The sequence below is a fragment of the Poeciliopsis prolifica genome, unplaced genomic scaffold (genome assembly GCF_027474105.1).
Source record: "Poeciliopsis prolifica strain line A6 unplaced genomic scaffold, Auburn_PproV2 SCAFFOLD033, whole genome shotgun sequence".
NCBI lineage: Eukaryota > Metazoa > Chordata > Actinopteri > Cyprinodontiformes > Poeciliidae > Poeciliopsis > Poeciliopsis prolifica.
The window spans coordinates 5,498,373-5,523,767 of record NW_026562408.1 but is presented as its reverse complement, the minus strand read 5'-3'; the positions used below and the strand labels follow the sequence as shown (position 1 = coordinate 5,523,767).

General features: G+C 39.7%; 2 protein-coding genes across 3 annotated transcripts in view; both read right to left on the bottom strand.

Annotated features, from left to right (window-relative positions):
- Nucleotides 1–33: 33 nt before the first annotated feature.
- Nucleotides 34–8,971, bottom strand: kl (klotho). Its single transcript, XM_055051598.1, has 13 exons — nt 8,166–8,971; nt 6,527–6,957; nt 6,344–6,423; nt 6,084–6,246; nt 5,070–5,175; nt 4,485–4,634; nt 3,914–4,149; nt 3,261–3,456; nt 3,005–3,183; nt 2,050–2,157; nt 1,822–1,927; nt 1,593–1,719; nt 34–1,182 (listed from the first exon to the last, which is right to left on the bottom strand). Exons 1-13 carry the CDS (start codon nt 8,880–8,882, stop codon nt 848–850), a joined length of 2,934 nt encoding a protein of 977 aa, XP_054907573.1. The 5' UTR covers nt 8,883–8,971; the 3' UTR covers nt 34–847.
- A 3,917-nt stretch (nt 8,972–12,888) lies between these two features.
- Nucleotides 12,889–25,395, bottom strand: part of pds5b (PDS5 cohesin associated factor B) — a 26,472-nt gene continuing 13,965 nt past the window's right edge. Inside the window, exons 9-35 of one of the 2 annotated variants that reach the window (XM_055051582.1) lie at nt 24,591–24,706; nt 23,808–23,902; nt 23,470–23,615; nt 23,121–23,272; nt 21,854–21,967; nt 21,645–21,726; nt 21,486–21,534; nt 20,404–20,543; nt 20,123–20,238; nt 19,925–20,030; nt 19,682–19,842; nt 19,384–19,507; nt 19,078–19,236; nt 18,885–18,953; nt 18,674–18,810; nt 18,438–18,561; nt 17,749–17,953; nt 17,447–17,561; nt 16,791–16,923; nt 16,579–16,698; nt 16,299–16,361; nt 16,060–16,205; nt 15,822–15,894; nt 14,345–14,766; nt 14,185–14,268; nt 13,740–13,839; nt 12,889–13,636 (exon numbers count right to left, since the gene is read on the bottom strand). In XM_055051582.1, the coding sequence (XP_054907557.1) occupies nt 13,604–13,636; nt 13,740–13,839; nt 14,185–14,268; nt 14,345–14,766; nt 15,822–15,894; nt 16,060–16,205; nt 16,299–16,361; nt 16,579–16,698; nt 16,791–16,923; nt 17,447–17,561; nt 17,749–17,953; nt 18,438–18,561; nt 18,674–18,810; nt 18,885–18,953; nt 19,078–19,236; nt 19,384–19,507; nt 19,682–19,842; nt 19,925–20,030; nt 20,123–20,238; nt 20,404–20,543; nt 21,486–21,534; nt 21,645–21,726; nt 21,854–21,967; nt 23,121–23,272; nt 23,470–23,615; nt 23,808–23,902; nt 24,591–24,706 (3,384 nt within the window). In that variant the 3' untranslated portion in view covers nt 12,889–13,603. The remainder of the gene's footprint in view (nt 13,637–13,739; nt 13,840–14,184; nt 14,269–14,344; nt 14,767–15,821; nt 15,895–16,059; nt 16,206–16,298; nt 16,362–16,578; nt 16,699–16,790; nt 16,924–17,446; nt 17,562–17,748; nt 17,954–18,437; nt 18,562–18,673; nt 18,811–18,884; nt 18,954–19,077; nt 19,237–19,383; nt 19,508–19,681; nt 19,843–19,924; nt 20,031–20,122; nt 20,239–20,403; nt 20,544–21,485; nt 21,535–21,644; nt 21,727–21,853; nt 21,968–23,120; nt 23,273–23,469; nt 23,616–23,807; nt 23,903–24,590; nt 24,707–25,395) is intronic. The other variant, XM_055051583.1, reaches the window with a different exon arrangement.

Below are 25,395 nucleotides of genomic sequence, written 5' to 3'. Positions count from 1 at the left end.
CATGTTACAAGAACTGCTTATTCTTGACACTGAAGTTCAGCCCCATTTAGTTTAATGAATTAAAATTTAATTTATTCACAAATTATGCTTACTCATAGCATGTCTTACAACAGTGTCTATAGGTCTTTGAGACACTGCTTAAATAACTAATAAATTACAATTTAAGATAAATATGTAAGCACCAAAAGTCTAACAAATAGGCATGGACCAAGTACCTATTTCAAGATGTCCCATTGCTGAAGGAGTGCTGCACAATCACCCATATGTCAGGAGGAAAATGTTTTAAAATTACAGTTTGTGAGCAAAGACTTACTATTGATTTTAAAAAAGCCATAAATTGTCCAATTTGCAGTTTGTTGCAAGCCATACAGAGGATACAGCACACATGCGAAGGATGTTCCTTGGATCTGGGGAGACCAAAGGTCAAAGTGTTTGACCTTTGATCACACCCTCTCAACAGTAAAACATGGTGGCAGCACAGCATCATGCTGTGATGATGAGTCTACAAAATCTGTTCTATTAATTAACATCAGCTTGTTAGATTTGTGTTACCCCAGAGGGCCAAATGCCAAAAACCTCTTCAGTCATTTGAATAAATTGTAGTATGTTTAGTCTACATGTTTTCTGTTTGAGAAAATCCTAGCAGCCATGAATAAGTACATAATATTATACAACTTTTATTATGAAATTTCTTTTGTTTCATAAAAAAAAACAATTATATATATTAAGCCTTTTTTTTATTTTGAAAAAAATCATCTCGCCTATGTGGATTATAGAAGGGCCCATGCCTATAAATACCTGGCAGTCACATAACTGTTGAACCAGCAGCCCAGTCTGCATCCCATCCTCAGTAATGTTCCTTGTGTCTCTTGGCGGTGTAGTAAATGATGAGACCCAGAGTAATCAGAATTCCTGAGCCCACTAGAGTCAAGAAGCCCACGACAGGCCTCCTGATGAGGATGTGGCAGTCGGGGCAGGGCTCTAGCAGTGCGGGACACTGCTGTGGAGACGCTCCGGGAATGGGGAACCCGTTGTGCTGGATGATGTTGCGATAGTTGGAAAGGGAGGCCTTGACGATGACCTCGTCGTGGACCTGACCATAAAAGCCAAACCCCGGGTCTCTTTGGTCGTTCAGGGCGTAGGCAAAGTAACCCTTCAGGTTGACACCATCCAGAGTAAATGCTGAGTGTGACAAAAAAGTAGAAATGTTTTATTTTCCTTCCATGTTTGTGTTAATCATCACATAAAATCCTTTGGAAATACATTAAGGTTTGCATCCATGAGGCAAGAAGGTGTGAATACTTTTTTGAGGCACCATAACTACACAGCATAAAAAACAATTATATATATTAAAACTTTTTAAAAAGGCACCATAACTACACAGAAAGCACCTGTTACTCAACAAATTGGTGAATGCTGAAGGTTTTCTTTGAGTCAGCTGATACCCGTCAGGGGTCAGTAAATTCCTCTCTAATTATTCTCTACAGAGGCCAGTAAGGGACAAGATTCAGCTGTTTTAAAGACCAAATCTCTTGTATGATACATTCACCAGTTAAAATATAAATATGTGAAAACTGCTGCATTAGTTCTACCTTTAAGTGCCTCGTTAATGTAGTTGTAGAGGTAATAAACTCGTAGGGAGTCTTTGAAACGGGCTGGGTCTTCCTGGACTCCATTAGCCATTACATAGATGGGTACATCACTGTAGTGCTGCTTTACCTTCACATAGAAAGAGCAAATGTAACAATTGGACATTTCCTCATTTAAATGTTGTTCTCTTTGTATGAAGGCACTGCTAAGAACAAAGTCACCCAGTCTTACCCAGTTTAGAGCCTTCCTCAGCCCCCAGGGCACGACGGGCCTGGGAGACATGATCCATGTTGTGTCTATCATGTGCTGAACCTCAAGCATCTCTGTGTAGGTGTATCTGCTCACATGGAGGTCACACAAAGGTCAAAACAGGAGTCAGGTTTTTACTCCACTTTTGCTCAGTGTGCTTGTATTAGATGAAATGTAAATGATAGGAGCAGAAAAATGGTTTTAACTTACGAGTCCTCCTTGGCATGAGTTACAAGCTTGGTACTGAAGTGACTCATAGCGAAAAAGTCATAAGTCCCTCTGACCAGCTGCATGTCCTCCTTGTTAAAAACAGGCAATCTGTTTCAATAAGAAAAGAAAGAGTAAAACAGTAGACAAAAGCGGTACCCATGCGTTACCAGCATATAGTGTAAAGTTGCCCATTTTTTGCCTATTAGATTTCCACAATTCATCTGTTTGAATTGTGCAATTCTTCAAAATAGCAAGGAGACCATCAGCAAGCAATAACTGCTCTGATTTGCTACATGACATTCAAGAAACCTTTTCATGTAACTTTTCAAAGAAAATAGCTGCAGACATTTTTGCCTTTTTTTCACATTTATTTGGGAAACCTTTATTAATGTAGAAAGTAACAAACTTATTTAAAATGCATCTATCTTCCTGACTCACCAACATACCATTATTATGCTAAATTGCAGCAGTGAAACATGTCACTTGATAAGTGTCATGTATTACTGATGTCATGTGCAAAGTTATTTACTTTTTTATTTTGATTAAAAAAAACTATACATTATTGCTTAATATAATTTTGACGTATGTTTCAAGTACAGAATGACAAACCTTGTTCTGCCTCTTTTAGAGTAACACTGGAAGTCTAGGAATCTGACACGAGATGATTAGCCCATCTCTATAAGAATATGTAAATAAAATGTGTAATATTTAAATAGGTTATTCTTTAGTTTCCACACTATGACTGGAAATGACATCCAAACAGCTAAAACAAAGATGGAAGTGTAGGAACCTTTGTTCTGGCAGCATAAAATCAGCGCTCAGAAACAAATGGGGGAGAGGCGACACTTTTCTTTTCTATGCTTCATCCGATTTAAGATTTTGTATCCAGTCATTAACACACTGCAGCTAAAAAGGTGAAGAATAAAAAAGAGGCAGGGTTTTTCTTTCTTCTTACTCAAGTGAGTTGAGCTGTCGCAGCCAGTTCCTCATTCCCACAGGATAATCACCGCTGCCAAAGATCGGCTCGGCCAGCCAGCCAACGTTGAAATCCAAAACCCTTTTCGCCGGCTCCACGTCCTCTCGGCTGAAGGAAAATGCCGGTTCCACCCAGTCCATGTGCAGAGCCAGAGATACCTAGGAAAGTGCATAATTTTAACAGATACATTTGAAACTTTAAATGGCGAGTTATTTAGCACAAGTGTTTTACTGACCTGTCCTCTTTGCGTATGTCTGAACTCCTGATCGTAGGCGCGCCAGGCCAGAGCATGTGCCCTCAGCATCTTGTGGCCCTCCTGATAGCTCACCATCTCATCATTGGGTTCATTCAAGGTGATCCACATCTTTACATAGGCCCCCATTTCTCTGTAGCAAAGCCTGGCATAGTCTGCAAAGGCCTCTGGTGTCTTACTGACGAAAAAATATCATATTGTCAGGTAAAACATCTGCAAGTACATTTTGAACAAAACAAAATGCTAATACTCAGGTTTTATGTGCAGTCTTGAGAAATTTAAATTTAGGTAGAAATTTAGCTTTTTTATTAACAACCTCCAATTTATCTACCATGACTACCAGCTAGTTGCTGACAGTTGGACTAGATCCAAGCATTTAGCAGGTGGACATGAGTAAATGTTCATCGGTGCAAACAGAGAGGATTGGGTCTGGGTAGGATGACATTTAATCAGCTTACTATCAGGTTATTATTGCTACATTTGCAAACTCTGTTGCAGTTATGAATATATTCAGTATTTTCTGCAAATCAGAATATACTGCAGCCCACATCACAGTATTGAAAGGAAGCTATGCACTAGTTCAATGAAATTGTTTTTAAAATATCTGCATCAAAATAATTAGCTAATCGTCTCACCTGTTGAGCCACTTGTTGGCAGTGTCAAGCGGGGTTGGCATGTTGCTGCGCTGCCGTGTGTGGTGCCAAAGGGTGACCACAGGTGTGACGTTGGCCTGCACCAGCTGACGGGTGAAGCAGCGGTAATATCCCAGCAGGGTGGAGTTGGGATAAGCCACGTCACCTGTAGGCACCAGAGCAGACCAGTTGAGGGAAAAGTGGAAGTGGTTTACGCCCACCTGCCTGATTTCATCCACCTGAAATAAGGGAGGAATAAAAACAGTCAGTTAAACAGATACAGTTTAGAACTTTTCATTAAAGTAAACTTTTTGTTTTGCAGTTATTTATCTCAACTGACAAAGTCGAGCAATAATAAATGTCAATACTACACAATGGAAGAAAAGACAAAGATAAAAACCTATTCTCCCAAAAAGACGTTCAAACTAATTTAACAATTAGGATTTTCTGAACAGTCACTTTAAGATAAGAAGAGACAAATCGGCATCAAAATGCTCATGTAAAACACATCCAGTACTCTGGATTTATTTCTCAGTTTAAAGCTGGCCAACTGGGAAATGTTTGGCAGGCTCACCTGTTGCCGGATTGTGGCATAATCTGCACAATGCGTGGCTCGGTGTAAAGGTGGCGCACTGAATCCCTCCAGCTTGATCAGCTCTCCGTTGTTGGAAATGTTCCACAAGTAAACATTGGGATCTGCAAACTGGGTGGGAGTTGTCTCCACCTATGACACAAGGACAAACAAACACTAGTACAAACACACACTTGCTTACACTCGGGTAATACACACCAGTGCAAATACAGGCCAAATAGGATAAATCAATGACAGCTGGTCCAGTCCCGCTTAGCCAAGCTGCCAAAATGGGAGTTTAGGAGGTTTATGATTAAGAGAGGATCAGATGTTTTTCCTGCAACTCAGCTGGACTTTAAACCAAGACAACTAACTGCAAGCTAAAAAGCCATATATTTACCATCACAACAGCTTCAAACCAGGACGATTAAAAAAAAGTGGATTTTGAGTAAAATACTCGTCTACAGTAACAATGTGTGAGTTTTACCTAATATGAGATCCACATGGAAGTTCATATTTCATTGAAGTCCCATTTCTTAGGAAACATTCTTCCTGTGCTCTGTTCAAAATGCACATACTTTAACATACCCGGATGGAGTTGGCCGATACACCCCAAGCAAAATCACATGGGAACATTCCTTGTGCTGGTCTGTACTCTGGAAGTTCAGGGAATCCATTCCTATGGATGACGTTTCTGTAGAAATGATTAAAAAAAAACGTATTAAAATGTTTCAAATCGTCAAAGAAATTTGACTAAAACAAGTAAATCACGATTGCATTTACGATCCAAACTAACCTGAACGTATTTGTTAAAGCAAAATGTTCTGTTATTTCATTAGCTTATCCAGGCCTGACCAGTATATGGCCTGTAAAATCAAGAAATCCCCTTTAAAGAACTAAAATATTAAAAGATCTTCCAAAGCAGTACATAAATAACAATTTAAAGAATATGGAGATCGCATTTGCCTTAGATAAGTTAATGATTCAAATTATCTCCATTGCAGGCTCAGCAGTGAAAACAAGTGGTGACCAAAAGGAACACAAAAACCGCCTCACATTTCCCAAACGAATGTCTGGACTTCTGTAAAAATATTCTGTGGAATAATAACACAAAAGTGGAATTCTGGAAGGTGGGTATCACAATACTTCTGGTTTAAAACTAACACATTTCAGAAAAAGAACAAAATACTGACAATCAAACATGGTGGCGCTAGTGTGATGCTCTGGGGATTCAGACCATCACACAGGCTTCAGCACTGCACAGCATGCAGTAACTAATGGAACCAGGAAGCTCCTACACACTTGGGTTATACTGCAGAACAATCATCTCAAACACGTCAGTAGAAACCCTCTGAATTTAAGGTTTTGATTTTGTCCTTGTCAAAGATCCCAAAAATCTTATATTTTTCTGGCATTAAAATGTTTTTGATGATCTGAAATATTTAAATGTGACAACAAACCAAAAATAGTATTCTTTCTATCAAACAGAAGAGAATCCTGATGGAACAGCTTAAGCACAAATTGAATCATACATATTTTACTTGTTCGCTTATGTCACCAAAAAAAACAAAACAGTCATTTCCATTCATGTATGTAGGCAACCTGTAGAAGGTAGCAGATGTCTTTGGCTCCCTCTTCATGTCAGGAGTGTTGAAGTCAACGTAATACAGTCCACGGCGAATCCCGTATTCTCTGTGCCACTCAAAGCCGTCAATAAGGGACCAGGCTGTGTATCCAATCATGTTCACGCCATCGATGATGATTGCTGGACAGCAAACACATCAGAAATGAATATTATTTATCACTAAATATGTGAATAAATGAAACATTTTTTTGCTGTCATCAGGAACAAGTAGACTTACATTTAAGTGCCTCTGCTATGAACCTCTTGAGGTAGTACATGTGTTTTGGGTCTTCTGTCTTAGTTTTCCCAAGGACGTACCTGTCTCAAATGAAAACTTGGTTCAACACTGCCAATGCAAAACATATCAAACCCCTCAAATATTCTCCTAGGGAAAGAAAAATAGCATATAATGCCAACTCACCAACCATTCTGCACCACAAAGATGGGTGGTTTGTCATACTCTGCATTGATCCAGTAGAGAAGCATCCTCAGGTCCAGGTCCTCCAGCTGCCCAAACTTCAGGCTGTCGTTGATGAGCTGGAAGCTCAGCGTAGCCCCATGGGAGAGAGCGAAGAAGTCAGCAGTTCCCCTCACCTGCTCCCTCTCCTCCTGGGTGAAGGACGGTAGGCGCGAGCCGAGCCGCTCCCTCATGCAAGGAGGGTAGTCTCCATCTGCAAACAGCGGCCGGGCAAACCAGCCCAGGACGTGGTCCAGGGAGCACTGACACTCCCGCAGGCTCTCCAGGTGGGTTCGGCGGGGCTTGATCCAGTGAGAGGCCAGCGCCATGGAGAGCTTTCCCTGCTGCCGAGGCCGATAACGGCGGTTGTAGAGATGCCATGCAGCTGCATGAGCCTGGAAGACAAAGAGATGCCAGCAATCAAATAAAGGCAGGAAACTACTGACATTTATTAACTGTGAAATAATACTGATAATAGTATAACTCGTGGAGCCAGGTAACTGGAAACTGCTGCAATGACTTGTGCACTCTTGTTAAAACCAAAGACTCTTGGTTTAAGATTTAAGGTGATAGACCAAACACTCAGAAGCAAAATGACACATGCTTTTCTTTGTTTTTTTTTTAGAAATAAAAATATTTTGGGCTCTTTGTGATAGAGCTACGTCTCCCATGTTTCAGTCTTAACTTAAAAGTAGGTGGATGTATCAATAACAACCTCAGTCAGCCTGCATGTAGAGTATCTGATTGCAGCGACTTTTAAATCTTGCCACAGATTCTTATTTAGACTTAAGACACTGATTCGTCTAAACCACAGGCGTCAAACTGCAGGCCTCAAGGGCCTGCAGTTTTTAGATGTGCCACACGGACAAAGCACCGGAATTAAATGGCTTAATTACCTCTTTCTTGTGTAGATAAGTTCTCCAGAGCCCTGATAATGACCTACTTATTCTATTCAGGTGTGGTGCAGCAGAGACACATTTGAAAGTTGCAGGACACCAGTCCTCAAGGACTGGAGTTTGACATTCCTGGTCTAAACCTTTCACTGTGGCTCTGACTGTATGTTTAGGGTTGTTGTCCTGCTGGAAGGTGAATGTAATGTATTTTATCCTCCAGGATTGTCCTGCATTTAGTCCCATCATCTCTTACCAGCTTCCTTATCCTGGCCTAAGGAAAAACAACCTCACATTAGAAGACTGCCATCCCCATGTTTCAAGACAGGAATGATGTTTTCACTATGCAGTGTTGGTATTTCTGCATGCAGGCCAAAATGTTTCATTTCAGAGCCTTTCTTTCATGTTTGTTGTGCCTCTTATTTGGATTAGTAAACTGCAGACAGGACTTCTTATTACTCTTTCAACTAAAATTGTGTTTGGACACCATTGCTAATTTTCAATACACATTTTTATTTATCATAGATAAAAACAGTTTTGTTTTTGTTTTGTTTTAGATTTCATATTCCTTGTTTTGTCATCTTTTGATGTATGATGCATGTCATTTCCTCTCATAAGCAAACTTCTTGATTGAATTAAAGTGATATTAAACCTGGTAGGACTTTGTTAGATGGACTATATAAGATGTAAAATCAGAAATATCTTTAACCAACCTTGAGCAAGTTGTGTCCAACCCGAAATGGGAGATCGGGGTCATTCTTTATCCCGGGAGCGACCACCCCGGTTCCGTATCCGTGCTGCGCAACCACAAACGGGTTATCGATAGTGATCCAGTACTTCACGTCATCCCCAAACTCATGGAAACAGAAATCAGAATAATCCTTAAAAATCTCCACCAGCTCCGGGTTGCTCCAGCCGCCCAGGCTCAGCTGGAGGTGTTCGGGTAGGTCCCAGTGGTAGAGGGTGACCACCGGCTGGACGCGGATCTCCTTCAGCCTTTTGATGAGCGTCCGGTAGTAGTTGGTGCCGATTTCGTTGTAGCTTCCGCGGGTCCCGTTTGGAAAGATTCTGGACCAGGAGAGGGAGAACCGGTAGTGGGTCACCCCGAGCTGGCGGATTGCTCTGATGTCAGCGTGGATGTTGTGGTAGCTGTCGCTGCCCACGTCCCCGGTGGCTATGCGGTTCCCGCCGCGCGTAAAGGTGTCCCAGATGGAGAGCCCCTTTCCGTCCTTCTCGAACGCCCCCTCCACTTGGTACGCCGCCGTGCCCACCGCCCATATGAAGCCGCTGGGGAAGGTATCGTAGAGGAAAGCCTTGTCTCCTGGGTAGGGGAGCTTACTGAAGCGGCCCCACGTCTTCAACCCAGCGTTGGGCTTCGCGTCTGCAGAACTAAGGGCGAGAAATGTCAAGAGGGCGAAAAGCCCACTCATGATTTCTGATCTGAGTGACCTTCACCTCGCCATGCCTGGAAACTTAAACAGGACTCCGCGCAGAGCAGCCAGTCAGCTGTGAACCAATGCATGCCTCTCCAAACCTGTCATTTATTAACGAGAGCACCTGACGCACGAAGGCCTGGAGGCGCAGCGTGCTGCTGAGGGCCACAATGATCGATGCTTCAACAGGGACACATCACTGATCATTTAAGACGCTAATTTGATACATTTCTTCCTAAATTATTATTCTAATCGAATTAAATCATAATTTCACACATCAGGAAAAAAATGAGCCTCTGGCGGAGAGGCTTTCATTGTGGTAAACAGCTCCATTACGCTACCTCAGCTGGCAGATGATCTCCTACCTGCATTCTAATGCAACATAAAAATAGAATCCATCTGCATTTCCATCACTGGTCCTGGTTCGCTCAGGTTGGCAGATCACTAAGTGCGCCCTGCTGCATCATGATCACATCAGGCTCTTATCGTCCTGATTATCACTCGGTTGCTTGGAAACCCAGGCCTCTTCCATACACAGCTTCCGAGGAAGAGTGGGAGTCTGTTTGTGCTAGAATTAAAAAGCAGGTAAGTTTAATGGCTAACATGTAACAATAGTAGATAGAAATTTGATATTATGTGGGTTCAAACTGCGGCCCGCAAGCCCTTTGAGGACACCAGAATGATTTTATGTGGACTATCACTGCAGTTCAAAAATGGTACAAATTTTACCTGCCAGGAAAGAAGGCTAAAGCAGAAAGCCAAAGAGGAAAGAAATCACAAATAATAATTGTTTTAATAAAGAAGAATAAGAAAAAAACTATTTTGAGGCTGTCTGTGAATACTTCATAAATATCAGGTAAATGATGCAGTCAGTGTGGAATCTTAGTTTTGTTATAGATTACATTTCAAGTAAACTGGGTAATTGCTGAAGATATGATCAGCTATCCACTTTGTATTACAACATAAAAAATATAAAGTTGCACAAGTATGAATTTGAGATAACGTATAAATAAGTCACAACTTCAGAGACAGTCTGTAGAGCCCTTCAGAAGTATTGAAATCTGGAACATGATTGTGAAGTAGAAAGAAAAGGAGACATGGTTTTCTATTTTTTTGGGGGGGGTTCTAAAAAAAAAAGTGGTGTGCATTTGTATTTCCTTAATTTCTTTGTAAATACAAGTTCAGCTGCAGGACTTCATGTATATGTGTCTACCTTCTTTCCGCATCATGAGGATGAAATGTTTTCCCATTTTACTTTGCAAAACAGCTAAGGCTCAGTCAGATTGAAAGGATCAGTGAACAGGTAAATGATGCAGTGTGGATAAATTATCCAGTCTTTTTCCAGATTCTTAATTTGATGTGTACTTCAACTGGATCATTCTGACAGATAAACATGTTTTGATTTTACCCCCCCATATAATAGTGTTTATTCTCATATGTTTACCAGCCTCAACCATGTTTACTTACATAAATGCACTTTTTTTGTGTCTTCCTATTAACCTGTCACTTTAAATAAAACCATTGCAAGACAATGTTTTACATTTTTAATGCAATAAATTAAAATGAATCAAAATAAAAATTTTACTGCATTTCTTCTTAGACAAAAAAAAATACCTCTGTTGTTATATGTGCACATTTTTACAAGCTGTTCTCAGTTTTATGATGTCCAAGTTTACACTGTGTGTGTTTTATGGTTTTCAGACATTTTCAGCTCAGTGAAGGTCTGGAATAATAACTGTAGTCATTTACTGCTGCTAGTTAGAAAGGCAGCAGAGCAGCACAGGATTATAGAGCTAGTCACGGATTATGACCGGGGGAAAAAACACACAAGTGTAGGTGTTGTTTTCCATTCTGCCAAGGTGCAGTGGAAAATTTTAAAACTCAAGTGGAATCGTTTGCTTTAGCATGAAGAACAGGTAATTTTATGACACAGGATGAACATCATTGAGAGATGCCTGGCAGCCTGATGGTGGGCGGTTAGTGACAGTCATACACAAAGTACGCAAAGCAAATAATATCGGTGCTCAGTCAGTTGCACTGTCAAAGCACACGAGCTACTCATTGGAACTGGTAGATAGAAGAACCAACTGTATATTAAAACTAAAATATTATATGTTTCCTTTTTATTATGCATAGTATTAGTTCCTGTCAAGAAAATTAAACAGTGGAATTTGATAGTCTTGACAATGTTACATTATTAATAGTTTTCAAATGCACTAACAAGGTCTAAACCGGGAATTAACAGGGATAGCAATTAACCATGGAGCCAAAATAAAGTTTCACTCTTCAAAAATTCAAGTGTCAGTACTATAGAGTTACACTTTCCTAATAGAACTCAATTACACATGAAAGTTGTGTTTTCTTAAAAAAGATAAGTTTTACATATATTTTGCTACTAATTACATAGTGTAAGCTGCTTTTATCCATTTTGATGTTAGCATATTTGCTTACATTTGCATAATTATTTACTGTGAGCCAACAGGTTAATTTTCAGTTAGAGGAACTGCTAGTTACCACAGCAGCAATAAGTGAACTAGTGGGTGAGGTTGATTGGATTCAGCAAGATAAAGTTGGACTTGCCTTGATGAACAACTCTGGAACCGGTCTCCTCGAGATGGGTTGGACACTCTTCCACTCTGCAGTTGTCCCTGCTGAGAGGTTCTGAGCAGGAGTGGACTTTCTTGTGCCTGTATGTACACCAGAATAAGAAGGTAACCTTCTTCTGCTTATGTGTGGAGGGAGAGGTCATAAGTGTGGTAAAGTAGGGCAAGTTACCTTTCCCTTTGTTGAGTTCTTGGAGGAGTGAGCGCTCTTGTCAGGGACTCCGTTGTTCTGCTCAAGCACTTCAACACTCATGTTGACAACAGTAAGACATAGAGGATCTGAACCCGATGATAGTGTTATTGAACTTTTGTGCTAATATGGTTTCTGGGGACATCTGGTAGATTCTCCAGTCAGATGGAGTTTATCTCCCACCAATGGCAGTTTTGAGCACATCAAGTTTGAGTCTCTATTTTTGAGGTGGCAGCAAGGTGTTGTTCGCTCAATATCCACAGGTATCCATGGGTAGATACCTGTGTTGAGCGATGCCAGAAGCAGCCGACAGGTCTCGGTACTATAAGTGGAATGTGGCTTGGATTGTTACAGAGGCAAACATTTGAGGCGTAGGAAGAATTTAGCAGATCTATCGAGTTTTGAGGAGGTTCTGGTCAGCTATCCAGCGTCTCAGGAGAGGGAGACGGTGCACCACCAATACTGCTTGTTAGTGTAGTGTACTGCAGATCCTGACTCGGGACATGGTAGGTTTGTGGGTAGAATGCTTTAAAGACCTCCTAAATCCCCTTGGCATGTCTGCCAGAAAGAAAATGGGGAGTGGAGATTTTGCGTCATGCTGTCAAATCTGTGGCGCTGAAGTAACCAGGGCGTTAGAAAGTTCTTCTATGGCAAAGCCCTGGGAGGGATGATATTAGGCAAGTTTTGTTTAGCTCAGGGCAACTTTAGCCTGGTCATTGCATTCCTGCTCAACTCCATTTGATTCTCATCTCCTTTCAGTGCTCCTTCTGGACTTTCTCCCATTGAGATGGATTTCTCCAGTAGATTTTTCAATAGGGCCAATCCGTGAACAGAACAAGAAGTTTTGAACAATTATGTCGATTTTGTGCAGTTTTGTAGTTTGGCAGTGGACAAAGTGAACAAGGCCACTCAGTCTGTTATATTATTGAATTAACATTAACAGCCATCTCATTCAGCTTGGCACTTCTCTCTGAATTGAACTGATGTATTGCATATGCCAATGTTAAACATTAGCGACTTGGTAAAAATTTGAACTTCAACAAAATCCACGCTTTTTGCAAGCAATCGTTTTTCCAGATCCTCAGTACGAAGCAAAGCAAACAGTGCGCCTCTTTTTACCAGGCTAGGGTAACTTTAACAAAGTCATCACTGCAGAATATGAAAGTAAGAAAATAAATTACATCTATGCAAAATAAAAACAATTCAAACATTTCAGGTTTTATAGAGAATCATATTGATACAACGGAAGATGTGACTGGGTGGATGTGAAGCCAAGTTAACCAGCAGTGACAAACACGACAACCATAGCTGCTCATGACTTCCTTCTAGCAGTGAGAACAAATCTAAAAATTAAAAGCACACTACAATAACATCCAGAAAACTCCACATTTGGAACATTTTATCATTTTTTTAAGTATTTTGCCCATGGTAAAAAAAAAAGGTATTAATATACATAGCTGTAAACAAAAACATTTCATTAACAGTAAAATGACACAAATACAGTCACAAAAAGTTGAGGGATTATCTGATTCTTTTTTAAATAGCAGGAAGTGTGATAAGCAATATTGTTTCAATAGGAACATTTTTATAACAGTGGGGAAAGTCTTGACATCATCCCCCCCCAGTCAGCATCAAACACAACAGAACATGAACCAGACAGAAGACTATTTACAAGTGATTTTTTTTTGTTTTCTTGATAAAATGATTTCTACCTAATGTGGCAAACATCATCACAATGCGACACGAAGCAACGATCCACAGCTGACGATGCACATGTTCTGATGTAGTGTGTACGTGGCATATGCAAGAGTGTACACAGGTGTAACAGTGGGAGCGAAGGCATATGAAAAGTTTAAAAAGTTTTATGTCCGCATGTTCTTTCCTCCTCAAATACAACTGAGACGTGTCGTCGTTTTTCCCCCAGCTCATCTTCTTCGCCCGGTTGTCTTCTTACGACCCTGGAAGCAGGGAAATAATATATATGTTTTTTAAAGTTATGGATTTCTTTTAATTACTGAAATATGATCTAGGGATAGTTGAAGTCAGCTTTTCAATAAGTACCCTTGGTGCTGGCTCATCTTCCTGCTCTTCCTCCTCCTCCTCTTCATCTTCATCTTCAGACTCATCTTTAGCAGCAGCAGCTTTCGATCGCCCTCCGCGCCTGAAATACCCCACAAAGTGGAATGAATATTTTTGTAAGGGACTATAGGAGACACATCAAGGTACAGAATTATGTAAAGACATTGAAATACGCAAATTCTCACCTTATTTTAAAAGAGGAACATATCACCCAGCCAATTAAATACTAATTTCTGTGCATTCTGAAGAATGCACATTAACCTCTATTTTCAGATATATTTTATTATATTCCATAATAAATTTTAACATTCGTTCCTGTGCAGAGCAGCAACAATTCCAATTGCACTCAGTAAGCAGCTTTGCTACAATTGTCGCTCTGAGCTGAGAGAGCAATGCCTGTTCGAAAGAAAGCTGACGTGAATCTTACGTCGGCTTCTTTGCCGCTGGCTGAGCTGATTTAGGTGGACGTCCTCTCCTCTTCTGAGGCATGGACTCTGCTAACTCTGAGCTGCTGGACAAGAAGAGTTTTAGTCAAACAAAAAGTGACGAGTTCACAGCATGCAACAGTGAAGATAAACCATGCGTACCCTTGTGACCGCCGCGGCGCCCTGGCTTGCCTTCCGCCCTTTGGTTTCACCTCCATGTTTTCACTGCTTTTGTCATCGTCATCATCTTCATCCTCATCATCCACCTTCTCCTCTTCTTCCTCATCCTCCTCGTTCTCATCATCGTCTTCCTCTGGCGGAGGCGCTGCCTTTTTTCGCCCCCTCCTCCCCTTTACAGGTGTTTCCTGGTTGGAAGAGGCAGATTTCGGTGGTCGGCCCCTGCGTCCTTTTTTCGGTGGGCTGTTCTGTTCGTCCTCTGGCCGGTTGTCCTCGTCCCACTGGTCCTCAGACTCGGTAGCGGTGGTGGTGTTGGCAGACCCCCTCTTGCGTCCGCGCTTTGGCTTGCTCTCCTGGTCGTCGCTGGACGTCACGCCACGTTTACGAGCGCGGGGCTTTTCCATGTCCTATAAGAGAACAGAGTTATTGAGCTGTGGCAGAAAAAGACGACATTATATTGAAATGGGATTAACAGTTCACTCAGGTGTTAAACTGGAAATACAAAGTTGCCACAACAACAGTCTTTACAAAGGGAAAAAATTTATAAGTAATATGTTTCAGTATTAATTTTAATTTTGGAGTGTTAAAAAATAAGACGAGGCACAAAAGACCCTAGAAATTGTTGAAAAGGATATTTTTCAGAGGCATATCAAGTAAATCACTCAAAAGTTGTTCTGTTCAAGCTTTTAACATGTCATGTAGCATGCTGAATGTGGAAATGTTCAGCATGCTTTTTGGAACCATCACTGTTAAAGTGTGGATTTATGTTCTCAAGCAAACACAGATTGCCGTTTATAGTTAGTAATGTCAACTGTCAATTGCTGATATACGCTCCGGTTCCATAAAAACCCGGCCTTGTGTAAATGCTTTGAATGAACAGACAATTTTGTATTTTTTCCCCTACGTGAAGTGAGTTTTTGTTGCTTCTTAGGCATTATTATTCTTTTATTTTCAATGTTACATTGATGGTCTTGAAACATAAACTTCCTGATAGCTTACATGAAGCATTTCTCTAAGAAAAGATTGACAAACAAAACAATGTGTTTGCAGTTGGTTTTGAGTCTGGAACCAGTGAGTTTGTCTTTGCTCATCTTGTGTTGACTTTGGTCCAGCTGGTGTTTGCACAGCAGCTTCAAAGACTAAAACAGGGATTTATGGCTAACATTACTTAGCTGGATCCCAGAAACGAGGCAGTCTACTCCTGAGCTACTGTGTCATTTCAGATAACATGTTTGTTCGTGCTGCCCTTCTACAGGAAAAAGGTGTTCTTTAAAATTTAAAACCCATTAACTCCTCAATACATCTAAAATCATTTTATATTTCATTTTATTAGTGTCCTGGGCATTAAATATAAAAATAAAATTTCCACCTGAGAGGATTCTTACTAATCATTTCAAAATGTATACTTTTGACTCTAAATTTGAGATATTTCCAGCAGTTTGTATAAGTTTCTGAATTTTACCTTGTCAACACTGTCTGATCTCTTCAGGCTGAAATCCTCGTTCTCACTATGATCCATTTCTGTGCTGTCATGTCTGGAAGAAACAGCAACTTATTTCAGCACAAATTTTATCTGGATATTCATAAATTTGTAAAAATAAAAAATAAAGTAATTTGTGCAGTTTAACAACTAGAACAGCTGCATTTCTACAACTGCAAGAGCTTCCACTGAGCAACATGGTGGTTTTCATTCACCATACCTGGTTTTGCCACGCTGCGGGGAGCCAGGATTGGATGACGAGTCGTTGTTGCTGGTTGTTTCCATACGAGAGGCTTTGCTCTGGAGCTGTTTACCCGCCGATGACAGCGGCTTGTTTACCGCGCCCAAAACGTTTGCTGACTTGGGCTTGAGATTGAAGGAAGAAATGAAAAAAGGTTTTGCTTGAGTACAAAAATAAATTGGAAAGCAACATCAGGCTAAAGGCTTTAGCAGGCTTACTTTTCCTGGAGTGAAGAATGACTTCATCTCTGGAGGAAGGTAATTTTTAGTGTTGCTAAAATTCTGAAACATGACAAGAAACAAGTGAATGAGAGACAAAACCCATATTAGTAAATCTTGTAGTTATGCTCACTTCTACATGTCAGTCAGGTGACTTATTATCCTTTTTATTTTAAATTACATGAAACAAAAATAAAAATAGCAAATTTCTCTACACACTTCATTTTCATTACTGACTCTGATGAAAATGAATCTCCCCATAAGTCCCTGAGTCACTGACCTTGTCTGGTTTGGTGAAGAAGCGTGAAGGCAGCACAGGGTCTTTGGGGGACTCCAGACTGTAGGTGGTGCTCTTTGACATGATGATGTTCATGGCTACATCACACACTGTGTAAAGTTTCTGTAATAGGGAGGCAAACATTTGATCAACAAAATGCCTCATAAAAAATAATTAATCAAAGTAATCATTCACATTAGAAAAGTAATTTTTACCTCATTGGTTTTGGGATCACTAGACGCTTGGGCATCTTTCGTTTGCTTGATGTTTTCCACCATTTTTCTGATGAACGCGTGGCTGTTGTTCTCATTCTTGGCCATGATGATCTCGAGGACGAACCACAAAGCTCTGAAGAGGAAGAAAAATAGACATAAATACAGAGCATAGAGGTGGAACTTATTTATCAATATCTTCAAGAACTGCAATGAATATTAGCAAACTATGGTTTGAGCATTTCAGCCCAATGTTAAAAATATCTACGAAGCTTGTTTAACTACAGCTGAGCTCTTTCATTGCCTGAGTATAGTGGCTGTGGACTATGCAGTGTTTTAACAGACATACACATTGACATACATGGAGTTTATTGTCATTCAATTGTACATCTAAAAATGTACTAATTGAAATAATATGTTAAAATAATAAACAACCTGGATGTATAATGAATCCCATTTTTGTTCTCTTCCATTTAGCATTTTGAAGAAATATCATCCTCATTTTATATCACAATATTAATGAAAGGTTCAGACACTAAAAAAAAAAACAATCCTACAGTTGTATTTTTTAAAACTCACCCAAGAGAAAACAACTATCCTGCCTGTACTTATTCATGAAAAATTTGCAATCCCTAACAACTGTATTAAATCTGACTTACTCTTTAATTTCTTTCAGCTGCTCAATGTCCTGAACTTTAACGTAATCCGGGTCGTGAGCCAGAAGGTGGATGGTGTAGGGAACCACATACTCCGGTAGAAGAGACAACAACTTGTCTGTTCCAACACAAAGTCAATATTACTTCACTTACAACAAACTAACTTTTTTTTTTTTTGTAATTTAGCAGATTTATTAAAATCCAACATTTTAAATATTTGGATAATATCAAGATTGCTTTGGAGTACAATTACTAGGTAACAAGAAAATCTTCTGTAAATCATTCAGAGGGTTTAAGTTCTTTACCGCTGATGGCTGCGTGCTGCTTCAGATACTCTCGCCTTATGTTGACATTTTTCACCAGGCACTGGCGAGCGTGAGCTCTCCTCTCCTTTACGGGGTCCTTGGCGCACAGAGCAAACACTGCCATGTACTCCAGAGGCAGGCGGAGGCGGCAGAGGCCTCGATGAAGCTTCTGGGCGAAACACTGTCGCACCTGGTAGCACTCATCCTGCAGAGATAAGGTGGAGACAAGAGGGAGGGTGAGAGGACATTACAACAGGATTCATGTGATAAAATAATAGGGAAGAAGAAAGAAGAACTGAAAACTTTTATCAGGAATAGAGCATGAAGGAGGTGGAAGGAAATGACAACATGACCATTAATGTCCCTACAGAGTCTTCATTCTCAAATGTCAAGGTTCTCTTTATCTATTAAACCATTTAAAAAAGAAAATATGTGCAATTTATTGAACTGACAGATGGATGAACTGATGCATGAGTTCTGGATTGAGTGATGGACATCCATCCTGGAAAGCACAACCCATTTTGAGAATTTTCCAGACTCCGCGAGAATATTTAACAAATCTGACCTGACATTTTTATAATTTCAACACAATGTTTTCTGAATAGCAAATCTTTCAAGAAATAATAATTTCTACAGTCTGATGAGAGTAATGACTTCACACAATAAGAAGGTTGAGAGGAAGTTCTCACATTGATGACGAGAGCACACAGCTGATACTGCTCCAGGGTGATAATTTCATGATAGCAGGGCTCCTGAGCCAGCTTCAGCAGGGCACACGCTGCTGCCAGCCGCAGCCTCGACATGTCTGGTTTACTAGCGGAAATAAAAGGAGGCAGTGGAAATGAGAAGGATTACTTTATCCTTTCACAGGTATGTTTAAAACTAAAGCCTAAAAGCTGAGAGGGGGTGATTTTATTTTGCTTACCCCATCCTGCCCTGCTCAGTTAGATCACCATCGCTGTGCAGGATAGCAGTCAGCATCCTCAGGGTGGAATTGCCTGATTTGCTTTGGTTGTTCTTCACTCCCAGTAACCATCTCACCATCAGCTTGATGCCCTGGATCTGAACAGAGGATGGAAAATATTTTATTTCTCCTATTCAGGAGCAGAAATAACAGAATGAGGTTCACCACTGACCTTAGCCATCGTCTCTGGAGACACTTCGTCATCAGAAACCCAAAGTTTGGTTGTTTTCTTGCCTGGGATCTACAAATAAAATAGATTTCATCATAAGCTTAATTCACAAACTATAATAAACTTTTATGATAGATGTAACAAAAAGCAGGCCCAGGTTCTCAGCATGAACCTGGAGAAAAGAGCATATTTGTACCCTGTCGTTCATGAGCAGATCCTTCACAATGAAGTTGGCGACTAGAGATTTTAGCGGCGCAGCAAACTGCTCTGGGGCCAACTGGGCCAGGTGACCCAGGGTGGTCAAAGGAGTGATGAGCTGCTCCAGGTTTGCAGGGTCTAGACTTTTGTGTAGGGGCTGAAAACAAAAACACAATATTTGACAATTCTCTGTTTAACAGTGCAGTTGTTAAGCACATTTTTACTGAATAAAGAGAAAAAAACCGCTAATCTCTGTATTTTACAATTTTCTGTTTGGTAGAAAAGAAGAGAAGCACCAACTGACCTCAAAGATTTGGGCAAAGTGTGTGTCCCTGTTGGTGAACATCGCATTGATGCAGTGGATGGCATACTTGGCCTGACGAGGGGGGCCTCTCTTAGCTTTGGTTTGCAGTACCTGCAATAAAACACTAGGAGGAGCAGCAGAAGAACGCCATTAGAATCTGGTAAAGAACTACTTGAAATCACAAAAGACAGACTTACATCTTGTACACATTTCAATGAAATAAATGAAGCCCTAGTGGAACTGCCAGGATTTTGTTTTATTTTTATAACATGAATAAAATGTGGAAACAAAAACGTACGATTTGATGTGAGGGAAACTCTCTTCCATTTTGTTGCCTGTGTTCTTAAAGATCTGCAGCGCAGCTTCTGCCACTTTTTCGTCATCCATCTTCAGACAACTCAGCAAAGACTCAAACGTCTCTGCAGAGTGGAATGACACTGGGTGTGTGAAGGACAGCACCTGTTTAGGAAACAGAAAAATATTAATTAAAAGTAAGCAGAATTTATTACAATTCAAAATAGGATGAAGTTTGAGTTTTTACCTTCAGCAGCTCCAGTCCTGCCCTAATCGCCTCTTCAGTTGGAACGCCCTCCTCTTCATCATCAGCTGTCCCATCAATAGATTTGTTTACCTGTTTAATTAAAGCGCTGAAGAAATGAAGACAAAAATGAGAAATGAAATGTTTCCCCCGTCATTTTCTAAAGAAATGATGTGAAGCTGTGTTTTCCCAACTCCATACCTGATGGACTCTGTGTCGATGTGTACAGGAGCAATTCTCTCCAGCAGGAATTTGACCATTTCCAGGAATGGATTACTGGGCTGCTTGGGGCTACCAAGCTTTTTAGTGATGTCTCGCTGATGAAGATGACAAATATAAAATGAAAACAATAAAAAAAAAAAAAAAGCAAGAATAGGTCTGTGCTTTTATGTGATATTTTTCAAAATGCTAGAGACATTTTGTTTGATAGTGGACAAAAAAAAACAAACAAATGCAATGACTGGACGATGTCGCGGACTCACCACGCAGACTTCAGCCTGCTTGCAGGAGCAGGTGGGGCTGACCAATGTCTCCAACTGGTCCCTTATCCGCTCGTCATCCTCCAGGACCTGAGCCAGCTTCTTCACAAAGTCCTGAGCTTTTCCCGGGTCCGGAAGGTTTCCTATACACACATATATAGACACACAAAGCATGTTTTAAAGAATGACGTACACTTGAAATAAAATTGGCAAAGAATTGTTTCTTTTTTTAAATATTTGTAAACAAACCACAGCTTTACAATATAAGTTTTCCATATTTGTGTATGTTACAGCAACTAACTGACACATATTTTGTTATTTTACATAATAAACCAGACAGAAGTTTAAAAAAAAAAGAATAAATTATTAATATTTTTGAAAGTCTTCTGGATGAGAGATTTTACATTTTTGCCTATTTTTGTTTTTGCTGATTTTATGTTTGCAGTGTGTGGCTCTCTTTCTCCTTACCATTTCATCAATGTTCCAACAAAAATCTAAGACAAAAATCTAAGGCTTTCACAGAACAGCTGGATTTATACTTATGTTTAATTATACAGAAATACTAGTTACTGACTAGGTGGCTTAGGAAGGTAAGTGATTCCATTTGAAATTATTTAGGGCTATCATTGCTAAGAGGACTGAATACAAATGCCTCACATTTCAATGTTTTTGTAAATTAAAATGAGCTTTTTATTTGACTTTTGCATAAAATCTTGATAAAATACATTTAAGTTTGTGGTCATATGGTAACAAAAGACAAAAGTTAAAGGAGTATGAATGCTTTTGCATAGTGCTGTGCAGCCATGGGTGAACTAACATCCTGCTCAGTCGCTGCTACAGAGACTCGCGATAGTAGGATATGAGTTGACCAAGTCAACTGATATGTGTCCAATCCTTTGATTACACTACAAGTCTTATTTGAAAACTACCTTTTCTTCCTTTAATCATTATTTTAACTACTTTGTTTTATTCCAGCATGCGTTGCCATGGGTATGCTCTATTATTTGTTTTCCAAGACAGCCTGTGGCTACTTCATGCAACATCATGTTGCGGTGGAAACTTGTGATTTTGAAAAGATGACTTACTTGTGATCACCATGACTTTGGCAAACACAGCCTTACTGGATGCTTCCGACTGGCAAGAAATGAAAAAAACAGGAACAAAAACATGACTCAGAAACACCAAGCAGGAAAATTAGAGCCAGTAGATGAAAGTGCTCTGTAGTGCTGATCAATCAGAAGTACCTTGGGTTTTTTGATCAGGTCCAGCAGGTCTTTGACATGGTTTCTCAACATGTTCTGGCACTTCCACATCTCATTTAAAGCTCTGCAGGGGACACGTGAGGAGAGATACGTTTAAGTAAATTATAAAATAAAAGGTCTTACAAACATATCATCTGGTCTGATAAATCGCACTAAATATTTATGTTTTAAAACAACGTGAAAACACTTACTTGACAGCGTTTGTGTCCAATGTAGCGTAAAGGTAATAGAGACACTTCATCCTTTCAGTGGTTTCTAGGTTGAAAGGAACCATATACTGGGCGAAAACCCGCTCCACCAGCAATCTGACGATACAGGAAATGAATTCTAAGATTTAGATTTTAACAAGTGCTCTGATAAAAATTGATCATTAAATAGTGCCTTGAAACAGCACCTTTAAAACCCACCAGCAGTTTAAAGCATCATTTTAAAACATAATAAAATAAACTTTTCAGTTTTTTCCATAAAGGAAGAATTTTAACCACAAAACATATATATATATTAAAAAAAAATCATTGTGCTGCTCAGTGTTTGTACAATCTTTCCCTTCCCCACAGCCTGTCACAGTGAAGACACTTCCTGTTGGCAGCTGATCAGCTCTCCAAACGATAACCAAACAGACATTGTTCTGTGGTCTCATCGCAGGTTTTTTCCCCCTCAGTTTAACGGTTAGTTTTACAACAGATGCAGCTTCTTCGACTGGAACTCGAGACATTATGAAAACCCACAGAGAGGTGAGCGCTTTATACTGAGCATGTGTAGGAGGATCAAGAGTAATGCATTTGATGCTCCATTTTAAGAAGAGCATGCTCCACTTCTGCCTTCTGGCTGTTTAAAAAAAAATAACCCAAGAAGAAATAAACCAGCTTTACTATATTGTCTGTTGTACGGCTACATGAGGACGTCTGGAGGCGACAGTGGGGCATTAAAACTTTCATTTCATTTCCTCTCACTTGTAAATTCAACCTCCCGCCGTGAAACTGCAGTTCACTAAAAAAGGTTTACTTTCTTAGTAACATAAGAGATTTATTTAAATATTTTCTGATTATCTACAATACAAAACACTGAAATGAACCTAAAAAAATGCATATTTTTTAGAATGTCTTAAATATGAGTGGCGATAAATATGCCTATTTTCTCCTTTTCTCTTTCTCATCCATGTTTCCAATATCCTTTGACCTTTGGCACTTTATTCAATGTAATTTGTATCCTGTGGAAGCAACATCTGCTATGAGACTCTATTCAACCCCAAACAAACAAAAACAAGATTAATTCTTATTTTTAGTGTTTAGGGAGTACTTACATAAATATGCCATTTTTATATTAGTGGAAAATGGTCTGAAATGGTTTTATGAGATACAATATTACAATAATGGCATATGAAATACTGAATTCCATACTTTCTAGACTGGAAAGGAACCCTTAAGTTTTTATATGAGAACAAGGAAGCAAAGGAACCTGTCATCAATGCTGTTCTGGTAGTAGATATGAAGCAGTTTGTCTTTAATCCAGGATATCTGCTTGGAGGCCTCCCGGCCCCCCTCTCCTTGTAGCGAGTATTTTCTGTAGATCGATGCGAGGCCCATCATGGCTTCCTTACGAACGCGCCACTGAAGACAGCAGGACAGAAATAGACAATGATCAACATTGTGAAAGGTAAGATGTGGATTTTAGCAGCAAAGTTGGAATACACTGAAAATATCACAAATTGGATCCAACAGCAGCATTTAAAGAGACCCAAATTACCACTAATGTGGATATTGTTTTCTAGAGCCATTTCAATTTATTTTAATATACTCATACTTACTCTCTTGTCCAAGGTTCTCTCCTTTACAATATTTAATAATGCGTCATTGACCAGGGACAAGTCTTTCTTTGCTGCAGTTACTATAGAGACGATGACATCATGGCGGATGGCCTCCTCTGGGTCATGTGATCTGACCCGCAGATATTCTGGGCAAGAAAACAGAAAAATTAGTGAAATATGTCATAGCAGCAAAAATTTTGCCCAATTTATACAAATAATAATCTTATTTCTGTTTAAGAGCTATTTGTAAATTGTTGAGATTGTTGAATTGCTAAGCAGTTGTAAAATTTATAACGACTAATCTATGAACCGTCAAATTATGATTCCAGTAAATGTACCTGTTAGGTCTTTGGCCAAGTCTGGATGGTTCATGAGACAGTGACTTGCAAACTTCACACACTCTAGCCTGATAGGCACGTGGATGTCATTAAACCTTTTTCGGAAAAAAAGAGGTAGCAGTCAATCAACTCAAAAACACACAATTCTGTCAAGTAAAATAGGGTTCAAAAACTTGAACAGGTTTATTTAACGTTGGTTGGCATCTACTGAATTTCCAATTATGGGTCGAGTGAAAATCTTTTTTAATAATTGATGGAAGAGTTATAATACAGATTTCATTAAAAGTTGCTTAAATCTTAAGAAAAAATTCCAGATTTGAAAATGAAATTATCTCATTAAGCACCTCAGTGCTTTCCAAATGTGTACATGTGGAAAAGTGTTGGCTCTCCTCCTGACTTTCCTTTTTTTTCCCATGTTTATCCCATGTAAGCATTTCAGAACATCCCATCAATTAGTCTGAAACAACACAAAATGCAGTTTTTAAATAAAAAATCCAAACCTGCATGACCATGTGTAATAAAAAAAAAGGGGGAGATCGGGAAAGAGGCAAACACTTTTTCATGTTACAACCATAAATGTTAGAGTTTTATTGCTATTTTATTAAAATAATCTCTCTAAGTTAAAACTTTCGAGAACCGCTTTCTTCTGCAATCTCAGCTATAAAACGTTTAGGAAAGGCCTCCAAAGATTTTGCCCCAAAATTAATGTTCACCCAACACGAACAAGCACACAAAAAATAAAAATAATAAACGGCTTACAATAGATAACAGATATTGTTTTACCTGCCCAGGTAACATTGCCAGAGCGGTTTGTTCTGTGCTGCCAACTCAGAGTCTTTAGCTCCAAACATCTTTGCAAGCAGCTTCACCACCTGCAGCCTTTCGTCGTTATCATTACTCTGCAAAGACAGGAAAGGAGAGAAAAATGATGCACAAAAACTGGTAATGTCGATTGGATAGACTTGCCATGTCATTAGGAGCTTTATCAGACACATAACAATTTTCATAAAACAAAGGATGCAGGCTCATTTATATAAATGCTGATTTCAGGCGGAACAAACAGCGCAAATTAATTTATGTATAAGAAGCCGGGACAGGGGAAGAAAATCAGCAAGGAGAAAAATAAGTGAAGGAAAAAAAAAACAATAAGGAAGTGATGAAATGTGGAAGAGAGAGCGGGAGTGGGAGCCGAGTCTGTGGCGGACAGATTTTATCACAGCTATTATTTCTAAGGAGACAGCAGTGATCTACACTCCCTCAGTACAGTTAATGAGCGTTATCCATCAGAGCGACGCCTTTATGAGACACTGCGGAGGAAACATAATGCTGACTGGATCACTGCTTTATCTTAGTAATATGAATCAACAAACCTGCAAAGAAATACTAAATGAATGCAGGTTTTTAGCTGGCAGTGTAGAGAAGCTGAAATCAGTCTGAGCAGAACAGGGCAATAAACCTGGATTTACTTAAAACTAACTTGAAGAGAGTAGCTCAATATGGTGCAGGGAGATTTTATACGATTATTTGACATTCAGTTGTGTCACTAGAAGCTGTATATTCAGCAGTGTTTAGACTCCACAGTAAAGGT